Source organism: Squalius cephalus, assembly GCF_949319135.1.
Source record: "Squalius cephalus genome assembly, chromosome: 10".
NCBI classification, from domain to species: domain Eukaryota; kingdom Metazoa; phylum Chordata; class Actinopteri; order Cypriniformes; family Leuciscidae; genus Squalius; species Squalius cephalus.
The window spans coordinates 33,553,893-33,577,011 of NC_137131.1; the positions used below are offsets into that span (position 1 = coordinate 33,553,893).

Genomic DNA, 23,119 nt, shown 5'->3' on the forward strand with positions numbered 1-23,119 from the left:
ATCTCTTCCACCGAATAAAGAAAGGTTGACTCTCCACAGAACATAAAATATTAACTTTATTTTATTTTTCGTGATCGCATTTATGAGGAAAAAACAATGTTACGGGTGTGGCAGTTCTCCGTTACGGAAGTGACCGCTCTGAAAGCGGCACTAAACTGCACAGAGACCTGGAGCAGGCATTTAAACCACCAAATATTGAAATATGCCATATCAGTATGGTAAGATTGCATAATAATTAACTTTATTATACTAAATCGCTCTATTTCAAATGGTTATGGATTATTTCTCATATTGACAAACGTGTCACCTTGTTGTTCAAGACTCAATATAGAGACCATGGTTTTCCTACCAACAGAACTTCTTGCTAAAATACATGAACTAATATTAATGTTTATCATATATGAGTTCAAATTGCAGGTTTCCTCCACAGTCAGGTGAACTGATTGACACTTTTCTGTAGGTGTGACTCGCAATCATGTCAGTTTTATGTTTTATGTCTAAGTTTGTGCAGTTCAAAGCACAGTCGTGAGTCAAAATGGTTTTATTTTATTTTATTTTATTTTATTTTGTGTCAAAATGATTGCAATATTATTATTATTATTATTATTATTATTATTTTGTCAGCTTGATCATGGGATTATAATGAATATTCATGTTTTAACCAAGAGGTGAAAACACGACATCCCTTATGAAAAAGGGTCTCAACTTTCAAATTCAGTTTAATAGATGTCGCTCTTTAATACGACGTGACAGATTTCTGTAGCACCTGACCTGAGTGTAAGCGGCAGATCAAGCACACATGGAGCGATCTTCTCTTACTTTTTGCCAGTTACAGGACGAAATTCGAACATCAGAAGGTATAAGATAGCCTACAGTACATCTTACAGAAGAGCATTGTCTCATAGGACAGATAACAGTTGGGTGTAAACTTGGATGTGTATCAGTATAATGGATTTGATTTTGTGCGTTTGGTCTTAAAGTGACAGCAGCCTAATATACCTACCTGCTGTTCTGTGTCATTAAAGTGAATCAAACAAAAGAGAAAATAACTTGCTGCTCTTGACTGAATAACTTTTTTAGCTTTAGTAAGAATACATTTAAATTTAATTCATACAGTGATGATTATGCAATATTTTATTTTTACATTTGATTATTACATTTCTGTATACTACACGTTAAATAAACCTATTGTACCTGATACATTTCATTTGTTAAATTAATATTGAATGTATATGTCCTATTGTTTGCAATTTGCTTCTTTTTTATTTTTAATAACAGAAATTAGAGAAAATAACACAAAATTATTATATTATTATGTATAGCGTGATCATGAAATAAGAATTTGGTCATATTGCCCAGCCCTATTTCCCCAAATTCAAACATCAAAAACAGATCTTACAGGTGCTTGTAAAGTAGGGCTGCACAATTATTTTATGTGTAGCTTTGTCAGTGCAGCATGGCTCTGTGATCAGTAGTAAATGCTGCTCCATCTGAAAGCCAGAGGGCGCTCTCACGCAAACACTGCTTGCCCTGCAGAAGTAGATAACGCACATTATTGCACGAAATCCCTATGGGCATCATACTATCCTGTAGCTGAATAAACAGAAGATTGAAGCGCTTTGATTGATTTATTAAACATTGTCTTTTGTTGGACAAGAGGTTCATAAATGCTTCTCCGACTCGTGTTTGGAAAGATGTTTGACGTGTGTTGAAATGCATGTTATAAGCGACTCAAACCACAGTGCTTTCAGATGGATCACAGAGCCGTACGTCACTTACAAGCTGCGCATAAACAATAATCACAGCCTTTGCAATTTCATAATCGCAATAAGACTGTTTAAGCGCGATGTCGTGCAGCCCTATTAGGAAGGCATGTTTCAACAAGTTAAAGTAGGCAACTTCTTAATAAAAGTTCCTACATGAAAGGAAACATTATAAAAATGTTATGAATTTGAAGACAAAATTTGTCTTTCTGAATGGGTGCATAACTAAGCTGTTTGGTTCATACATTGTAGCATGTACCATCGCAATGCCCCCTTCGTTTTGATGTGGTCATGACCTGTTTAATCAAAACTACATGTTTTTTCCCATGTAACACATCAGCCATGGTCCCACACCGGCTAAACACCCTCTGGCTCCGCCTACTACAGTACGCCCCAAACTCTCGCTATATTGTAGGTTAAGCTGGAAAGAGACTGACAGATCTGAGTGGACTGCTCTCAATCTTTTGATGGTGCCTGGGAGGCTCAATGTTTACACTTTTGGGGTAGAAGATAAACCCATGAATGGCATACTAACAATGAACAATAAACCTGGTTAAGAGAATGTATTTTAACATAAAATATCTTACATACTTCACCTTTAAAAAGAAGTTCCAGCCAGAAAATGTGGTCAGAGGAAGAACAAGTACTTCAGGTCTCTGCCCTCTAGTTTGAGGCTTCCGCTTGATTGTATTGATAAAAAAAAAATCTGCCCCACTTTGTCATTTTCAGGTTCAGCGTGTGTGGTCACATCTTAGTCACCCGTCTTCCTGAGACTGTTAAACAGCTTGGGCACTATAAAGTTACGCTCTCGGCCCAGGATCAGGGCTTTTTCCGCACAGTTGAAAGTGATAGTCATGGAGCATTCTGCTTTCAAGTCAAACCAGGGGACTACAGCTTGCAGGTAATGATAATTTCTATTGTAACGCCACTTGACTTTTAAAGTTATTGTAGTTGCACGTTAATTAAATTATGTTGTGTGCTGTGCTGCAGGTGACCCTCCCTGAAAGTGACGTAAAAGCTGGGCTCGCTCTTCAGCCATATTCTCTCGATATTTCACTGGTGGACCATCCTATCACCGATCTTCTCTTCACTCAGTTCATAGCATCTGTCTCCGGCTCTGTGTCCTGTCTTGGTGAGATTTTTTTTCATGCCCGCTATCAAATTCGATACGTGTGTTTTCTGTTTTTGTCTCGATGATTGAATTGTGTCATCAGTGGCATGTGGAGATCTGACAGTCACCCTTCAGCCTGTGAGCAGACAGGGAGAGAGGCAGAACCTCCAGTTGTCTGGCAGCAGTGAAACTCTCAGCTTTACTTTCAATAATGTGCTACCCGGCAAGTACAAAGGTAAGCACTGTTTTTCCCTGTTTTGATTTTAATGAGCAATAGAGACTATTAAAATTATAATTAAATATGTATGCAAATAGTTTTAGCCGAGTAAACGTGTTCAGTCACTGTTTGTTGGGCCGTGGAATGTCCTAGAAGCGACATACTGCAATCTGGTGATTTACCTTGTGTTGGTCGAAGTCTGTTGGTGCAGTGTGAATTGGTCCTAAAGGGTTAGTACACCAAAAAAAGAAAATTCTGTCATTAATTACTCACCCTCATGTCATTCCAAACCCGTAAGGACCTTCGTTCATCTTTGGAACACAAATGAAGATATTTTTTGATGAAATCTGAGAGCTTTCTGTCCCTCCATTGACAGCAATGTCATTGCAACTTTCAAGGCCCAGAAAGGTGGTAAAAACATAGTTAAAAATAGTCCATGCAACTACAGTGTTTCAACCTTAATATTATGAAGCGACGAGAATACTTTTTGTGTGCAAAACAAACTAAAATAACAACTTTATTCAACAATCTCTTCTCTTCCATGTCATTCTCATACGCTGCAGATGTAGTGTAAACAGTGCAGCGCTTCTGGGTTCTACGCCAGAACGTCGGCTGACTATTGGCCAGCATCACACATGACCAGCGTCGGCCAATACTGAGCCTACGTTCTGACATAGAACCCAGAAGTGCTGCACTGTTTACACTACGTCAACAGCGTATGAGAATGACATGGAAGAGAAGAGATTGTTGAATAAAGTCGTTATTTAAAAAAAATTTGCGCACAAAAAAGTATTCTTATCGCTTCATAACATTAAGGTTGAACTACTGTAGTCACATGGATTATTTTAACGATGTTTTACCACCTTTCTGGGCCTTGAAAGTTGCAAAGATGTTGCTGTCAATGGAGGGACAGAAAGCTCTCAAATTTCATCAAAAATATCTTCATTTGTGTTCTGAAGGTCTTACAGGTTTTACCCGTTTTAACCTTGAGTAGGTTCTAAACAGCTAGACCTTGTCAACTTGCAGATTTCACCTACTGCTGTCTTTGGCAATGTATAAATTACTACACAATTAATTAAAAATTGTAAGAAACTGAAGAAATGTAAACAGAAATTACTATTGTAATACTATTATTGTATAGTAAAATGTAAAAAAAAAAAAAAAAGTCTGTGCTCAGTCTGTAGCACTGTTGCCACACAGCAAGAAGTCCCCCACTGTGTGTGTGTGTGTGTGTGTGTGTGTGTGTGTGTGTGTGTATGCGCGCGTGCGCACTGGGGTTGCACAAGTCAAAAAGGGCATTCGGCGTAAAAGCTCTGTTAAATAGATGTGCTGATCATTTTGCTGTGGCGACTCCTAACAGGGAGCAGCTGAAAGAGAGTAAAATTAATAAGGTTATTACATTTTACAGTAATATCTGTTCTAGTTATAGTACTATTATAACAAAATATATGCTAATTTTAAAAATAATAATAGTAGTGATAATTAGCGGTTTGCAGAGAAGCCAATATCTGTATCTGTTGCAATGGCAAAATTATTTGTATCTGTATTCGGATAAAATCAGATGTGGTTTGGCCTTAAACCAGAAGTTTGTCCAAACTATGTGAAAAGCCCTTATTAAATTCCCTTTGTAGTTAACATGCATCCCTTTATAGTTAATGCCTTGTATAATTTATAAAAGTATTTTTTCATTACAAAAATGTCTCTAAATATGTTTTAATGAAAACAATAATACTAAATGTTAAATAAAATAAAATCGCTCTTTAGTAGAGAATGTCATTTGCGTGTGGGACATGTTCCAACTAGTTTATTGCCAAATTGCAGTTTTGCCCCCACCACTTTTAAAAGCCATTGGAAAAAAAATGGTTTGCGGAATCCATGTACAAAACACATCTAACACAAAATACATTTGTGCCGCTTTTCCATTTTCCACATATGCATATGCTTGCATGTTTATAATTATGTTGAAGTTTTATTATATTGCAATATATTATAGATTAATCATATTATTATTTTTGGAAATCGTGCAGCCTTTCAGTTTAAGAAAAAGATTAACAACCTCTGTTTATCACAGTGTCTATCACCCAAGAAGAGTGGTGCTGGAAGCATAAGTCAGTGGAGATCGATGTACTTGACACATATGTAGAAGGAGTGGAGTTCAGACAAACTGGATACTTGCTGCGCTGCTCACTGTCCCATGCCATTACTCTGGTGAGGCCTGAAAAAAAAATCAATATTTAATGATGGCTGAAGACATAGTTGCCAGAATACGCTGTTACTAGTTTCAAATGGTAATGATGAATATGATGGATTATTTGTCTATAATTTTAGGAATTTTTCCAAGATGGCAGTTCACCAGAGAACGTTGGCATTTACAATCTGTCCAAAGGAGTCAATCGCTTCTGTCTGTCCAAACCAGGTGAGCTCAGTCTTTCCTTCAGTTTTGTTGGTGAAGTTTATAGAGGCTAAAGTACTTAACATATTTCTTTTCAATCTAAGGTGTTTATAAAGTGACTCCACGTTCCTGTCACCAGTTTGAACAGGATTACTACACCTACAACACGTATGTGACTGCCGGTGCCAAGCTTTTTATTATAATCAAAGTAGTTGCCACAGCTTTTTATATCCTTTGATCCGGTTCTTTTGAAGTATGTGCTTGTTGTGTAACATTATTGAAGGAAGTCTAATCCACACTGTTTTTTTTCATCCTGTTCCTTAGGTCTGCTCCAAGCATCTTAACCCTGACTGCTGTCAGACACCACATGACAGGACTAATCACCACTGATAAAATGCTGGATGTCACGGTCACCATCAAGTGAGTGCGGCGGAACATTGTTAATGCATTTTTAAAAGTATAAAGCAAGTCTGTCTGTTGCTTTCTAATAGGTTAAAGGTTAAACCCCGGTATTCTTTGTTTTTTATTTTGGCAGATCTTCCATTGAGAGTGAGCCTGCTTTGGTTCTGGGGCCCCTGCGCTCAAACGAGGAAGAGCGAAGAGAGCAGCAGCTTCTGGAAATAGCTGCCCGCAGGAAGGAGAGGGAAGAAAGAGCAGAGGAGAAGAGCCTTCCTGTGGAGGAGAAACCAGATGAACTCCATGAGCCATTCCACTATGAATTCTCCTATTGGGCACGGTAAGATCTTTTGAGGAATGTTTGCTGTAATTTTCCACTTCTGTCTACCAGGTATGTTTCATTTTCCAAGTTCCGAGCCTTTCAAAGTATGCTCATTTGGCCGTTAGCGCAGGAAGACGCGTTCGGCATCTAGTGGACTTTGTTTTCAGGCGCTTGTCGTGGAAATTCTCAATACAAATACAACCTACTAAATCTGACTTCTTCACCAAGGACAATTCAAAAAACTTCCAGTTGTTAACATAATAGTATTCCCTGAATACTTACAATACAATACTTCCCTGAAGTATGGTGACGGCTTCACTACTGTCTATCACTACTTCAATCACACGAGCGCACAGTTCTTTCGCATCTATACACTCTCACCGTCCTTCTCAGGTGTACGCTGGACCGACACAGGATCATTAATACTAACCCAGAGTATTATAGCCTCACCCCGAGGGCCGCTCTATAGTCTTCCAACACTATCACTGTCTCGACGGTGGTCTTTTGAGCGTAGAATCTTTAGTACTTCTATTCCTCAGCTGCACAGCATAGATATATCTGACACAACTCCCATGTTGCTCTTTGCAGGAATAAAGTTTTATTCACAGCCGAGGAGTTCTCTGACCACAACAAAAAGAGACATGTGAATTTAAATCTTACAGTTGAGTAAAAATCAATATAACTCAATTATCTAAGCTAACCATATTACTGTTAGTTCTACAGTGTTAAGTACTTTTTTGGTAAGTCTACATGGTCTTTGACCTGAGCATACTTAGTCTGCATTTTTCTGTAAATTTCATACTGAAAATACCCTTTTTACCATTTCTGAGGCCATTACATCAAATATTTCTATCACACGCTCAAGTCACTCAAACATGCTGTTGTACATGCATCGTCCATGCGGACACAAAAATCCGGCTGCACGTGGACAGTGTGCGCAGACAGTGTGGAACGTGGACGGCCAAAGTATACTTTGGGCTTTAGGAAAAAATTGTAAAATCATATGTTCAAAGAAAGTGTATTACCTTGTATTTTCGTACCAGTCATGAATTTCTTGGTATTCATTTTATATCTTGACTGTGTTGGTTATTTCAGGGCTGGGGAGAAGATCACAGTCACACCTTCATCCAAAGAATTTCTGTTTTACCCTCCTGAAGTAGAGGCTACAATCACTGGAGGTTAGAGTGCAATACAAACTTCTGAACCCTTTTTTAAGCTTTTTATATTATGATAATAAATGCATTTTGTGTCCAAGCACTTTCACAACAAATACAAAACAAATTGCAGAAAATTTCTATTCACACAAAGGACGGTAACATTTGTCAAGCTACATCAAAAGCAAATCCACACTTATACATAAGGTGACACTGACTGATAACCAAATTCATGGGGTTCATATCGGTACAAAAAATGAGGCAACTACACTTTCAGAAAAAATTAGCAAAATGTACCTTTAGTGGAACAACATCTTGTCATTGGGGCAGTACCCGTATAGGAACAACTTTATTCCTTATTTACCCCAAACCAGTGCATATTAGTACCTTAAAGGGATAGTTCAGCCAAAAATGAAAATTCTGTCTCAAGTTGTTCTAAACCTGTATTAATTGTTTTTTTTTGTTTTTTTGATGTTTTGAAGAATATGAGTAAATGATGACATGTTTTTTTTTAATCCCTTTAAGGGTGCATTTTGCCAAGAGTAAAGAGTGAGAAACTACGGAAATTCGATTAGCTGGTTCAGGATGTTGTTAGAACTAAACTCTGTAGGAAAATGGCCCTCCTAAAGCAGGTTTGGACACACCCGATGTAGGCCAAGACCAGGTATACGGGCTTATGAGAATTATAAATTGTTGTTGATGGTTATTAATTTGGGTTTTAGTAAATTCAACATGAAAAATGGCATTTGGACATTACTTGGTGTGTTCAACTCATATATCTGAAATATTGATAAATCAGTTTTGTAAAAAAGTATTTTCACTCTTTCAACCCATGGGTCTGTCATGGAATGTAAGAAACTTCTTCCATATGTGTGTCCCATAGTGAAATGCCTCACTAATGTACCTCAGAAAACCGGGTTACAGTTTTACTCCAGTTTATTATATCTAAACCTGTAATACAATCCTTTGTTCTGACAGAGAACTGTCCTGGTCAAATGGTGGAGATTGCTGGCAGGGCAGGGCTGTTCCTCACAGGGCAGGTGTCACCTACACTGGAGGGTGTGGAAATCTCCATTAAGGAGAGTGGAGCTACTAACCCTCTCATTACAGTTCTCACGGATGAAACTGGATCCTACAGGTATCTCACTTATTTATGAACATACCGCATTCATTTATTTAATAGCTCTCTTATCTATTTATTTAATAATGCATATTAGCGTAAAAGTATGGTTTAGAAAGTGAATGACTAATGGCATATTTAAAAATGAAGTGCAGTCATTGTGGCTGAAAACGTAAGTGGACTCTAGTGTTCTAATCAATAAAAATTGAAAACTCCTTTTTTCCCTTTGAAACCAGTGTTGGACCCCTACATAGTGACTCTCTGTATGACATCAGTGCCAGTAAAGAGGGCTTTGTCCTGACTCCAGTGGAGGGAAAGACAGGAGACTTCAAAGCGTTTGCCTTGGCAGGGGTCACTTTTGAGGTTAGTGCCATATTAACGTCTTCTCATAAGCTTAGTTGATCACATTTCATCTTGTATTTTCATTTCTAGGAAACAAATGGTTAATTTTGTTGAAGATTTTTTTCTTGCCCCTCAGATAAAGGCAGAGGATGGTGTTCCTCTCTCAGGGGTTCTGCTGTCTCTCAGTGGAGCCAGCTTCCGCTCAAACTTACTCACTCAGGACACTGGCCTCCTCACCTTCAACAACCTGGTACTGTCTTTTCAGTGACTATGGGCATCTTTTTGATGTGTCTATCACATTGGTGTAGAAGTTTATACTGAAAAAAATTACAGTTTTAAAGGTATAATTTATTTAAACCAAAAATTCTGTCATTGTTTCCCTGGGGCTGTACGATTAATCATTATTGATTTTTGAATTTGGCTTCCGAACAATTATGAAAACAAGATAATCAAGGTAAAATTATTATTGTGCCACTGCCACATTCCATCCAGCGCACCTTCCTTTCATTCACAGTGGTGTGCTTTCATTCCTCCCTAAAAACCCAAGCTTATCATCTAAATCAGTCAAATACGTGAGTGTTGTAAAATGCAGTCTACTGTTGCTAAACTGCAGGATGGGTTTTATATTAAACCGTGTTATTAAAAGCGCATTAAGCTGCAAAAGAGACACTGTTCCCCAGGCGGCTTTCTGTGTGCGTGCTCCGAGTCAGAGCCAAACGCAGATAAGCAAATGGGCTTCAGATATGCGCCTAAACACGTGTGTAACAGTATATTGGATCTGTGCATTAGCTCTTAAAGTGACAGAAGCCTAATATACCTGCTGTAGTCTGTCATTAAAGGGGTCATATGATGCTATTTTCAAAGTTCATTATTTTGTGTACTGGATGTAATAGAATATGTTAACATGCTTTAATGTTCAAAAAATACATAATTTTTCACATACAGTACATTATTGTAGCTCCTCTATGCCCAGCGTTTCTAAAACGTGTCAATTTCTACAAAGCCCCTCCTTCTGAAAAGCGTAGTGTGCTCTGATTGGCCAGCTGACCCAGAGCATTGTGATTGGCCGAACACCTCAAGCGTTGTGTCGGAAATGTAACGGTAATCACAAGCTTCAACTTCAAAAGCAATTATGAAGACCGTTAATAATGTCATCAGTTTTATCCACTGATCTATATATCAGTGGATAAAACTGATTCAAAACTGATTCTAAAACTGATTCTATATAGATCAGTGGTTTTATCATATCATCTGATACTCGTATGTATTTGCAGTACACAGTTCAACTGAACTAGGCGTAATTATGTCGTTCCAAATCTGTATGACTTTCTTCTGTAGAACATAAATACCTAGATTTTCTTAATCTCTCCTCCCTCCATTTCAGAGTCCTGGCCAGTACTATTTCAAACCCATGATGAAGGAGTTCCGCTTTGAGCCCTCAGCACAAATGATCACAGTAGAGGAAGGACAGGTCCTCCATATTCCTATCACTGGCTTCAAAACTGCATACAGGTCAGCAGTTCAGTGTTACAGTATGCACTGGCAGTAAAAATGCTTAGTACAAAGCATATATATATGTGTGTATTTATTTATGTATTTATTTATATGCGCGTACAGTACTGTGCAAAAGTCACGTTTTGTGCGTTACTGTGCACGTTAGTATTTTCACTGGCGGAAAAATTGTTTTAAGCCATTTATTTATATCTTTTGTTGTAGTGTGTCAGTAGAAATATCAGTTTACATTTCCAAACATTCCTTTTGTCATTAATTGTAATAATCCACTGAGATATTTGTATGCATAAGGAGTCTGACAACAGCCGTTATGCTCCACACGGAGATCTGATCTCACCATCATAGAGTCTATCTGTGATTACATGAAAAAAAACCAGAAATAAACTGAGACTAAATCTCTAAAATCCAGAAGAACTTTGGCAACGTCTCCAAGACGCTTGAAGAAACCTCCCTGCAAAGCTACATTACTGTGGAAAGTTATAGGCATTTGTGTAAAAATGCTATAAAATGAGGATGCTTTCAAAAATACTGTCATAAACAGATTTTATTCATCAAATAACTCCTGTTAACTAAATCAAATAAGTATTTGGTGTGACCACCCTTTGCGTTTAAAACCGCTTTTGTCCTTGATACACTTGCGCATAGTTTTTCAGGTAGCTTTGCAGTCAGGTTTCTTCAAGTGTCTTGGAGACATTGCCGCAGTCTATCCTGTTTCTAAATGTAATTTTCGAAACATGCTCATTCCATCGTGAAGTAAATTTTCCACTTGTACATTTTGACATGTATCTTAGCTGCTATGGAACAGTGCAGTCAATAGGTGGCGATGCAGAGCAGGGTGTTTCCGTGGAGGCAGTGGGGCAGGGAGAGTGTGGCATGTACAGTGAGGACACCGTTACTGATGAAGAGGGACGCTTTAGACTCAGAGGCTTGCGGGTGAGACTTTACTTGAGTAACTCTTCAGATAAACAATACGACTGACAAATGTTCACAAAAACTACATTTTAAGATTCTAAACAAAGCTTGCCTTTTCTTTGTTCATTGTCAGCCTGGGTGTAACTACAATATTCAGCTGAGAGAAGAAGGAAATGATCACATAGAGAGAGCATTGCCACCACACAAAACTATTGAGGTGAGCATTGGAATTTATTGACCTCATGGTTTTTTTTTTTACACATTATATCCATGAATACCCCCAAAAGATTGATTATTTCCACAGCAATATTAATACGGACGTGTTAAACATCACTGTAGTAATATATGTCTGTATTGTACATTGCATTAGTCAAAAGTGTTCATTAAACTGAAACATTGAGCGATTTAAAAGAATTTTAAGTGATTTCCATCATTTTGACAGACAATAAATATTGTATTTACCTGCTTTAGACACATTCCAGTAAACACTCCTATTAGGGATAAGAAGTGAAATGGAAATGGGGAGACAAACATTTTAAAGCAAACTTGTGAAAACAAACCTGGAAAGAGACATTAGGATTTGGGGAGAAAACAAGAGATTCTTTGTGCATTCCAGTGAATTATTCATGGGATATATATCATAAATGAAATCTGGAGAGCAGACCATAAATGCGCAGTATATGTTGTCCTTTTTCATACTGTTACAGTGGAATGCAAAAGAAAATAACCAGGAGGAAAAGAATACACAGACTGAAAAGAGCTCTTGCCATAGATATTCTTCTTATACCACGTCACATCAAAATACCAATCATTACGTTATTCTCCTGACGTCTGAAGAAGATTTTACAGCTCATTCAGTCAAACTGACGGCTGTTGGCTCATTAGGAAAAAGGTGGATGTGAAGTTTTCATTCATTTAATTATTTTTTTGACTTTTAGGTGGGCAACACTGATATTGAAGGAATAAACATAATCGCCTTTAGACAGATCAACCAGTTTGATCTGAGTGGCAATGTGATCACTTCCCCTGATCATCTTCCCACTCTCTGGGTAGGTGCAGTAACTCTAAATCTCCTTTTTCTCATATTTGATGAAATCTTGAAGTCATTGTTATTCCTCCCTCTCTAAAGGTGAAGCTCTACAAAAGTGACAATCTTGACATTGACAATCCCTTCCAGACTGTGTCTCTAGGCCAGTCCCTGTTCTTCCACTTCGCCCCCCTACCACGTGATGGAGAGGTAGATCATTACTTATCACCTCTATTCAATTTTCATCTAAACTACTCCTATTTTTTAGATTTTGTTTCACAACATTCATATTGTTCTGCCAGTACTTTCCACCAGCTTAAAAATTGGTGGTCATTTTCATTTATTAATTTCATTTTATTGTCCTCTTGCAGAGCTACGTGTTGATGCTGCAAACATCACTTTCACACTCCCAGTATGACATCAAACTCCCACAGGTCTCTTTCACGTCCTCTGGTTACCACAAACATGTAACACTAACCTTTAATCCTAAGGTAAGAACCTTTTCGCACAAAACATACATAATTATTTTAGGGCTGGACCCAAATATTTGAATATTCGTTCGGTGGGTTGGTATTCGATTTGAAAATTTGACATTCGAATATTCGGGTTTTTTTGTGGTTTTTTTCACACCTGGCACCCCCCTCGAAACGGTTCTCATTCGCGCTTGAATATGTTCAACACTATAAAATCTGACAAAATACAATACTCTTTTTTTACAATTATCTTATATAGCTAGCCATTTTTAATAGGATGGACAGTTGAAGGAACCCAACCTCGTTATACTTAATAAATATATTTGCTTCTTCTTGGCCTACTAAAGTGTTCCTGCAACGGGAGTATTCTCTGGCTAGAGCGCAGAACAGTGGAGTTTGTATGGACAGAAGTGCATGCCTGAGCTTGTATTTTGTGTTAAGCTGCGTTGCTTTGACATTGTGGAAAATAGAATAATAGAAACAAAATGTATTAGCCTTTTTACCCGTTATCAATTATCATTATCAATCTAAATTAATCTCGTTTTTAATTTAACTTAATTTTGTTTTTCTTTATTTAAATTTTTTTTTTTCTTTATTTAAATTTCGTTTTTCTTTATTTAAATTTCGTTTTTTTTATTTTATTTAAATCTACCCTTTACTGTGTCAGTAATTTGTTAGTCAGAAAAATATTAGACTACCTTAATAAAAGTATTGCTTAAGTTAACAGACCTGTGTGTGTGTGTGTGTGTGTTACGTGCGAGTGTATTTACTTTGTGTTGTTCATGGGGAAGATGTGTTTAATATCACTAGTGCAGTGTCCGTTCTCGGAGCATAAGCCCTGCCCGTGTGAGGTGCGCCGCTTCCCGCTCGCGTTGTTCTGTGGTTTATTAAATGTTTATTAATTCTGAACGTGTCGTGTCTCGCGTGTATATCTATATTGCACCAAATGCGACACTGCACTCCCTTGTGAAGTCGATTGGATGAACGGTTTTCGAAATAATCAAAATACAAACGGACTTACAGACACATAGAGAATACTGCCTTTATTAGAGAGAAGAATATGTTCAGCCCCCTCTCTCCGAAGCTTTGAATATTCGATGTTCATTACTACCGAAGCTTCGAAGCTCAAAGAATGGTATTCAGACCAGCCCTAAATTATTTTCTGTTCGGTGATGAAAACATGCCGAATAATTAGATTTGTGTGAATAGATTGTTCATCTACAATTAGTTAATTTGCCATTTGGTAGAGCTGCAGGATTAATCGATTAAAGATTGCGATCTCGATTCCTAAATGACAACAATTTGCCTGTCTATTAAACTTTTGACAAAATCACACGGGAAAATTCAAATATGCGCTGCCGCTGAGCCAGAGAGAGCAGTAGTCATGTATAGTATAGGTACAGCTTCATAGACTTTTCAACCACACAGTTTGTTACAAATTAGTTTTTTTGTTACACAGTTTGTTACTTCTGTTCAAAATACTCAGATTATCACAGAAGTAATAGGATAACAGAGAGAGCAGTTGTCATGTATAGTATAGGTAAACAGCTTTATTGTCTTTTCAACCACACAGATTCATTATTTCTGTTACAAATATTCATATTATCACAGCAGTAATAAGATAAGTCTATAGTTCAAATATAAACACTGATGTCAAAAGTAGCAATCAAAATAAGAGCGAATAAATCACCTTTTGAAAATAACTTGGCACTTCAAATAATGATTGTATCAATGATGATCGTTACACCAGTAGTATATATGTATATGTATATATATGTGTATATATGTGTATATGTATGTATATATATATTAGGGCTGTCAAACGATTAATCGCGATTAATCGCATCCAAAATAAAAGTTAGTGTTTACATAATATATGTGTGTGTATGGAGTATAATTATTTTCTATATATAAATACACACACATGCATATATATTTAAGAAAAATGTGTTATTTATATATAAAATATTTATATATAATATAAATTATATATAATATAAATATATATACACAGTATATACATGCAAATATTTCTTACATATATACATGCATGTGTGTGTATTTATATATAGAAAATAATTATACACCGTACACACACATATATTATGTAAAAACAAACTTTTATTTTGGATGCGATTAATCGCGATTAATCATTTGACAGCCCTAATATATATATGTGTGTGTATATATGTGTATGTATATATATATATATATATGTGTGTGTGTGTGTGTATATATATATATATATATATATATATATATATATATATATATATATATATATATATATATATATATATATATATATATATATATATATATATATATATATATATATATGAAGTAAAATAATTGAAAGAATTGAAATGGGGAAATCACATTATGAAATAAATGCTTTTCTCCAAAACACATTGGCCCCAATTATTGGCTCCCTGATACTTTTTGCTACCTCCTTTTGCCAAGATACCAGCTCTGAGTCTTCTCCTATAATGCCTGATTAGTTTGGAGAACACCTGACAAGAGATCAGAGACCATTCCTCCATACAGAATCTCTCCAGATCCTTCAGATTCACAAGTGCATGTTGGTGCTTCTCTTCTTCAGTTCAGCCCACTCATTTTTCTATAGGGGACTTTTTTAGGGGACTGGGACGGTCATGGCAGAAGCTTCATTTTGTGCTCAGTTACCCATTTTTGTGTTGATTTTGATGTTTGTTTTGGATCATTGTCCTGATGGAAGATCCAACCACGGCCCATTATAACATTTCTAGCAGAAGTGGTCTGGTTTTGATTTTTTTATCTGTTGGTATTTGCTAGAATCCATGATGTCATGTATCTGAACAAGATGTCCGGGACCTCCTGCAAAAAAATAGGCCCACAACATTAAAGATCCAGCAATATATTTAATAGTACACATTGGGTAATTTTTTTTAATCCCTGTTTGCACCAAACACAGCTGCTGGGTTTGCTGCCAAAAAGCCCTTTTTTTGTTTCATCTGACCACAGAATCCGGTCCCTTTTGAAGATCCAGTCGTGTCTGACAACTGAATATCCGGAGTTTATTTTTGGAGGAGCAAGGAGGATTTTTCTTGAAACCCTCCTAAACAACATGTGGTGATGTAGGGGTTGTTTGAACATTTTTTTAGGCTTTCTGTCCCCCAAGACTCAAGTAATCTCTGCAATTCTCCATCTGTGATCCTTTGGAGAGTCTTTGGCCACTCAAACTTTCCTCCTCACCGTGCATTAAGACAGTATAGACACACGTCCTCTTCCTGGCAGATTCGTAACATCTTTAGTTCATTGGAACTTCTTAATTATTGCCTTGATGGTCAAAATGGGGATTTTCAATTCTTTAGCTATTTTCTTACAGCCACTTTCTATTTTGCGAAGCTCAACAATCTTTTGATGCACATCAGAACTATATTCTTTGGTTTTACTCATTGTGATGGATGATTAAGGGGATTTGGCCTTTGTGTTTCCTCATATTTAAACTCCTAGCAAGAAGTCATAGCTAGACTATCATCACCCTTGTGTGCTAAAAAAGGTAAATATTAATAGGAATTTACTTCAGAGATATTAAAAAAAAAATTCTAGGGCTGCCAATAATTGTGGCCAACGTGTTTTGGAGAAAAACATTTATTTCATAATGTGATTTGAAATTTCAAATTTTGATTGAAATCCCCCCTCCCCCTCCCCCCATTTTTAATTATTTTACTTTAATGAAAGGTTAGATTTTTGCTATTTTTTTTAATGAAAGATCAAAAGGATAAACAATGCAGATTTATTTTTTACAGCCATTTTAGATCATATTTACCAGGGATGCCATTAATTCTGACCACAACTGTAAATATATTTATATCTGATGTATCATTCAGCCCTAATTTGTTTACACTTTTTCGGCTTTCAACAGAGGAAAATGCCAGATCAAGATGTTTCCCAAGGATCTTTCATCGCCCTTCCTCTGACATTGCTGCTGTTACTTGCTGTGTATAATCATGAGCGGGTATGTTTTTTTTTTTTTTTCAGGATGGTTGAAAGCTACTTAGAGACTCTTGTCATTTACAATAGCTGCAGTTCTTAGGACATTATGTAAATAATGATATTTTGTCTTTCCAAGGTGATCCCACTTCTTCTGCAGCTGTTCAATCAGATCCAGGGTGTTCTAGGACTCGCTCAGACAAGCGGGGATGGAATCCCTATGGATGAAGCCAAGCGACAGTCAAAGAGGCCAAAGACAAGACGTACATGAAACCCCAGTATGAGCTAATATGAAGGCAAAGCCAATCGCTGCATTCAGATCTCACAGGCATCCAGTGTCAGACAACACATGAGATTATGTTGGTCTGATCATAAAATCCTTTCATAAAAACAACCTCATTTGGAGTCGCCAAAGTTTTTTGGACATCTTTAATTTTGTTTTGCTGAATCTCAGATGACTTAAGACTCTTTGCCTGTGGTATCCTGGTCACACAGATCCCTATAATTTACAGTCCCTAGCACGTGTGAATGTGGCTCTGAGATTGTGTATGTTTGTGAGATTGCTCAGGGAGGACGGCTGATTTAAAAGACTACAAATGTGTGTGTTTTTTGTTTTGTTTTTTTTCCAGTTTTTTTTCACTAGTATACAGAGTAAGAACCCAAGGAATTGGTTGTTTGATGATTCCGGTAGTGTCCTATATGACTAGTTTATTAATCCCACACTCCCATAAAAAATGTATCAGTTCAGTTTTTTTTTTATATAACCTTACTAGAATTTGTAAACACCCTTACATTTTTAAATAGAGATTTGTTTAATAAACACTGATATTGTTTTCACTAAATAATTCATTTTATAAGATTTTTTGGTTTCCTTCATTTGTTTAAATGCAACAAGACAAACCCTAAAGATAAAAAAAAAAAAATCAATTCCCTACCATTTGATGGATTTAGTACATATTCATTCCACTTCATTAAACCGTAAATAATATGATAATGTGTCTGGATATAGAGAGAACCAAATTAATAAAGTGTTTTGGAATCTACTTAACTATATATTGTGCTTATTGTGGGTGGGGGTGTGGAGGTGTGTGTGTGGGGGGGGGGGGTAATTATAATTACAAAATTATTGGTGTAATTTATGTAAAAACTTGATCAGATGTTATATGCAAATGTATGCATTTTGGCAATATTGTTGTAAATATTGGCAGACAAAACAAATCAGTCAAAGAGATGCATCTGAATTACACTATATAATTCTAGGAATTATATTTGTATGTTTATTTGAAGGTTTTGTTATTGCCATAGACTTTACATTTTGATAGAATTATTTCACTCAATTGGAAGTTCAGATGGAAAATCAGAATTAATAAGTTGTTAATTCAATAAATGTGTTGAGAGAAGATTTAGTGACATGTCATGTGTGTGTGTGGGAAAACATAATTAATACCTATGTTTAACATATCCTATGTTTTTGAAATCAGGTTGATGAAAGTGAATATATCACATTTATTGATGCTCTTCAGAGTCTGAATAGCTACTAGCTCGTGTGTTTGTCTGACATGTTATTAAGGAGAACTGAGGTGACATACATTTTATTGGTTTACTCTCATCAACTGCAATTTGTGAAACGTGTTGTAGCCTACTTACTGTGGCAGCTATAAGCCCTGTCGCGGAGAGATTCATTTTTGTTACATGAAGCATCACATTTTACCTTACATTTGTGAAGAGTAATTACAAAAGTATAATAAACATGTCCTTACTATGTAAATGTAATTTGTGGCGTAAATCGAGTATGGTAAGCATAGTTTTTGTCAATTACTAAAGTTATTATTACAACACTAAAACTGTGATAATTTGGTGTTACCCACCAAAGAAATAGAGAAGCCGAAATTAAAAGTAAAGGGAGGTTACACTTTATTTTAAGTTGTCAGGATTACAGTGATTATAGCCTACATTTAAGTACCGAGTAATAATAATCAACTATCCTGCTATTAGGTTAGGGTTAGGATGAGAGTTTGGTTTAGGGTTAATTGCATGTAATTGCTATGCATAGTTTATAGTTACAGTAACTACATGTAACAATGACACTGTAATAAAATAAAGGGTTTCTGAAAGATTCTTACAAGGAGTTCCCATATATTATTTCTTTAACTGTAACATTTTGGCGGAATTGCCAGTTTGTGTAATAATATAGCAAATATATAACATGCAGTATTAATTGTTATACCCTGAATTATGCGCGAAACTCGAGCTTTTAAGACCCAGAGGGGGTCCATCGCTCCTTCTCATTGATTACGTATTTCAAGCCGAATCTTCAAACCGGTGGTCAGTGTCCCTTAATTGACAAGTGGATTTCAGCGCTGCTCCGCGGGGTGGTGTCGACACAAGTCAACACCTGCAGCCATTTTACGATCCGATGTAAAATATCACTGTGATGCCGTGAATCAAATCCATCTCTGAGCAGAACGTCTGCACCCTTGAATCCAGCAGGTCAAAAAATGGTGAAAAGAAAGAGCTTGGATGACAGTGACCAGGAAAACTGCCGGGGAATCCCGTTTCCGATCCAAACCTTCCTATGGAGACAGACCAGGTCAGTGATTTAGTCGTGGCATAACAGGTGTTTTTTTCTTGTTGGTGTTTGTTTTGTTTTTTTGAGTGATTAGTCTGTTTCTCTTGTATATGGCTCCCGCAGAGCCTTTCTCATTCGTATGCATCTCTCATACCGGTTTCTGAATTGATTTCTGTTGCGCTGGTGTCTCGTGCGTCATCTTTTCATACACCGCCGCACCTTGTGTGTCTTATTATAAACCCCTAAACAAAATTTGCAGAATATTCAATCGAATATGTAACCTTCATAGAGCAATGCTGCTGCCAGTGCTTTACCCAGAGTTCGTCATAATTCAGTTTCAGTTAAAATCATCTGATTGTCCTTGTCAGCTCGACTGTTATTTTATGCAGTTTTATTACAGACATGTAACGTAACTAAATGAAATATGTATCTGTTTCAGCGCGTTTTTGCGGCCGAAGTTAGGGAAGCAGTATGAAGCCTCCTGTGTGGTGAGTGTAATAATCATAAGTGAACACTGTCACCTGTGCTGTGAATAATCTGTCCTCTATCTCGGAAAACAATACCATAAGCCTAAATCAGTAGAGGTTCATTCATGTAGCCTACATCCATAAGTTTAAACGTAAATATTAAGATGTACCTGGAAGGTTGTGATTGTGAATAATAATAATAATTAATAAAGTTCCCTAACTGGGTTTTTAAAATTGGGGTTAATAAAAATAATAAATAAAAAACTACTGAATTGTGCATTGCTCTTTTTTTAGTCTGCTTTCTAAAGACGATGCAAGACTGGAAATCATGGAATTAATTGTGAATATTTCGTTTTATTGACAGACGCAGCGTTTTACCAGTAAGAAATAAAGCAAATCTGCATATAGTTTTGTAATTAGGCTACTAAATTAGTAGCCTATTATTATCATTATTATGTCAGATAACTGACAGTCAGGCTGGTTTATTCTGTTCTCTTCCTTGTGTACAAATAATATTGTAACAAGAATAAGTAATCATTTAATAAGTGCTTTTGGGGATTATGTCTCACGCTTTTAATCCTGGCTAGTCATTTGAGCGGGTGCTGGTGGAGAACAAACTCCATGGGCTCTCTCCAGCCCTCACTGAAGCCATCCAGAGCATCTCTCGCTGGGAGCTGGTTCAGGCTGCTCTACCTCATGTTCTTCACTGCACTGCCATCCTTCTTTCGAACCGCAACAAGCTGGGTAGGAACACTTTTACGGTTGCTAGATTACGTGTGTTTGGGTGAAATCATTTTGTGGTTAATTTTATAGCTTAGCATGTCCAAAATCTCTCTTCACCAGGACACCAGGATAAACTCGGGGTAGCTGAAACAAAACTCCTTCACACTCTACATTGGATGCTTCTGGAAGCGGCGCAGGAGTGTCACCAGGAGCCTGGCCTGGGACACGGCTGGTCTGGGGGCAGCAGTGGCGGCAGTAGTGCCTACCTTCAGCCTGTAGGGAACCAGGGTCTCACAGACCGCAATGGCAGCACCACTGAAGAGAATGAGTATGCCCGTGCCAAACTCTACCACAAAAACATGGCCACTGTGGAGCTCTTTGTGTTTCTCTTTGCGCCCCTCATTAACCGGATCAAGGTTGGAACCTTTATTGTTTCGATTTTTGCGACAGGGCTCAACAATAAGGATGGCCTGCTGAGTCACTTGCCTTTTTGTGCAAGTGCTGCGTTGCCACTGTAAATTTTGGATTCATTGATAGTTGGTGCATTAATTATAGTGTCTTGGCTTTCTATGATATATTATTATTATTGTTGTAGAATCTTCTGATTTGTCATTAGATAATGTTATCTAGATGGCTTACATAGATGAGGTTAGTAGAAGTTTGTTTATGAATTTATGGAGTTACATTACAGCTGTATAATTTTCATCTTATTTTTTTTATAAAAATCGAAATATTTTATTATTATTTTAATTCTTAAATAATTCTAATGAAATAATAATAAAATAATACAAATATTTTAGTGAGTGAAAAAGCAAAGTTAAATTACTGAAAAAAAAAAATTCTAGCAAAAATAGAATCATAGATCATAGAAATAGATCATTCTTTTGTGGCGGGGCCGATGAAAATTTGCAGTACAAAGCAAGTAAAAAATTGAAATCCTCATTGTTGAGCCCTACTTTATCAGTTCAAAATACATCATCATTTTTTGAATGTGCATATTCCTTTTTTTTATTAATTAGTTCAAACTGCTAACATTGTTGATATTTTTGGATTTGGCAGGAGTCGGACCTCACCTTTCGATTGGCTGGTGGGCTTGTTATTTGGCAGCCAATGTGGGAGCACCGTCAACCTGATGTTCCTGCTTTTTATGCCCTTGTCAAACCCATGCGTAATATTGTTACAGGTCTGATTTCTGTCAATTCACCTTTCACCTCTGTCCTCAACATCAGTGTAATTTTTTACCCATTTACCGGTCATTGTTCTTTATGTGTGCCAATCGTTTGTTTCAAACATCTGCTTTCTCTCTCTCTTATATTTTCCACAGCAAAGAGGAATTCTCCAGTGAATAACCAGTGTAGTCCTCATGATACCAGTAACCCATGCCCTGCAGTGAGTATTCAGACTGTGATTTGCAGCCGCACAGCCCCTTGTGGCTCATTCAGTCCAGGCTTAAATTAATTTCCTCTCGTAATACATTAACATTATTGTTCTGCTGGGGTCATGTGATTTCCTCTTCTGTCTCGGCTTTCAGGTGGTATGTGAATCAGCCCTGCCTGACTCCTCCTCCCCTTCAGTGACAGGACAGGGCTGTCGTCGTGGCAACTCTGTGGAGAAGGGAGGGTCTTCACAGCAGGCCTTTGAGAGAGGATTTTCACAACAGAAGAAGTGAGTGTTTGTACACACAGGTGGTACATATAGCAGCACTATCTACGATCATTCTATGTTGAAATATAGTGGAAAAAACGTCAGTATAGAAAACAATCTAATTTCTGGGTGGTTTTCCTCTACACTGAACAAAAATTTTACAATAAGGTTAAATGATCTGCGTTAATCCCTGGGTTAATGTTAATCAATTAGTTAATACATTAGCTATCATGAAATAATAATGAAAAAAATACTTTTACAGCAATTATTATTCTTTATGTTACTTTTTACATATACAAATACAGTTTTCACACATTTAATTCTATAAATTAACACAATTAACTTAAGTATGAACGAACATTAATTACCAATAATACATTTAGAAATATGCATATTAATATATTATAAATAATAAAAAATAATACATTTATAAATTAAGATTAACAGATTAATAAATGATGTAAAATTTTGTTCTTTGTTTGTTCATGATAACGTATTAACTAAATCATTAGTTAAACGGTATCATTTACTAAACAGGTCTAGATTTACTAAACTTAGATTACTAAAATTAGCGTGAGCACAATTCCAAAAAAGCGCCGATGGGTGTGGAAAGTTCTGCTCGTGATCTACTGACGACACGCAAATTAAAGAACACAGACGCAGCCGTATCATATGATCAATGCAATCTACCAAGCGCAGCACAAATTAGCGTCTGGTTTAAGATGTGCTTTTTTGGGCAGTAAATAATGGTGCAAATACCAGTAAATTGACTAACCTTAGTAAATCACCTTGCATGATTCATTTAAATACTCTCCTCCTATAATTTTTGTGCCTGAAAGGGAAACTCCTACGAATGCATATAAGGTCAGCCGCAAAAATAACCCTGTCCACACTCCACACCTTTTCAGTGCTAATTTTTCACTGCGTGTTTTTAGTAAATCCTGACAGTAGTTTTTTAACGCCAAAAGACGGTTTGTGCTGGCGCAAGCTGTTAGTAAAT

General features: G+C 36.7%; 2 protein-coding genes across 3 annotated transcripts in view; both read left to right on the forward strand.

Moving 5' to 3' along the window:
• The window catches only part of nomo (nodal modulator), a 30,762-nt gene extending 12,285 nt beyond the window's left edge, over nt 1–18,477 (forward strand). The window contains exons 12-31 of the mRNA XM_079884286.1: nt 2,493–2,664; nt 2,754–2,895; nt 2,978–3,109; nt 5,163–5,299; nt 5,420–5,507; nt 5,588–5,651; nt 5,808–5,903; nt 6,019–6,219; nt 7,297–7,379; nt 8,334–8,493; nt 8,712–8,838; nt 8,954–9,067; nt 10,202–10,329; nt 11,121–11,262; nt 11,375–11,458; nt 12,180–12,290; nt 12,371–12,478; nt 12,640–12,759; nt 16,649–16,741; nt 16,856–18,477. Of these exons, the coding sequence (XP_079740412.1) occupies nt 2,493–2,664; nt 2,754–2,895; nt 2,978–3,109; nt 5,163–5,299; nt 5,420–5,507; nt 5,588–5,651; nt 5,808–5,903; nt 6,019–6,219; nt 7,297–7,379; nt 8,334–8,493; nt 8,712–8,838; nt 8,954–9,067; nt 10,202–10,329; nt 11,121–11,262; nt 11,375–11,458; nt 12,180–12,290; nt 12,371–12,478; nt 12,640–12,759; nt 16,649–16,741; nt 16,856–16,987 (2,434 nt within the window). The 3' untranslated portion in view covers nt 16,988–18,477. The remainder of the gene's footprint in view (nt 1–2,492; nt 2,665–2,753; nt 2,896–2,977; nt 3,110–5,162; nt 5,300–5,419; nt 5,508–5,587; nt 5,652–5,807; nt 5,904–6,018; nt 6,220–7,296; nt 7,380–8,333; nt 8,494–8,711; nt 8,839–8,953; nt 9,068–10,201; nt 10,330–11,120; nt 11,263–11,374; nt 11,459–12,179; nt 12,291–12,370; nt 12,479–12,639; nt 12,760–16,648; nt 16,742–16,855) is intronic.
• A 541-nt stretch (nt 18,478–19,018) lies between these two features.
• unc80 (unc-80 homolog (C. elegans)) overlaps nt 19,019–23,119 on the forward strand; it is a 76,211-nt gene continuing 72,110 nt past the window's right edge. For both annotated transcript variants that reach the window (XM_079883329.1, XM_079883330.1), the window contains exons 1-7: nt 19,019–19,306; nt 19,725–19,773; nt 20,340–20,496; nt 20,596–20,891; nt 21,535–21,658; nt 21,800–21,864; nt 22,007–22,140. In XM_079883329.1, coding sequence (XP_079739455.1) covers nt 19,215–19,306; nt 19,725–19,773; nt 20,340–20,496; nt 20,596–20,891; nt 21,535–21,658; nt 21,800–21,864; nt 22,007–22,140 — 917 coding nt within the window. In that variant the 5' untranslated portion in view covers nt 19,019–19,214. The remainder of the gene's footprint in view (nt 19,307–19,724; nt 19,774–20,339; nt 20,497–20,595; nt 20,892–21,534; nt 21,659–21,799; nt 21,865–22,006; nt 22,141–23,119) is intronic.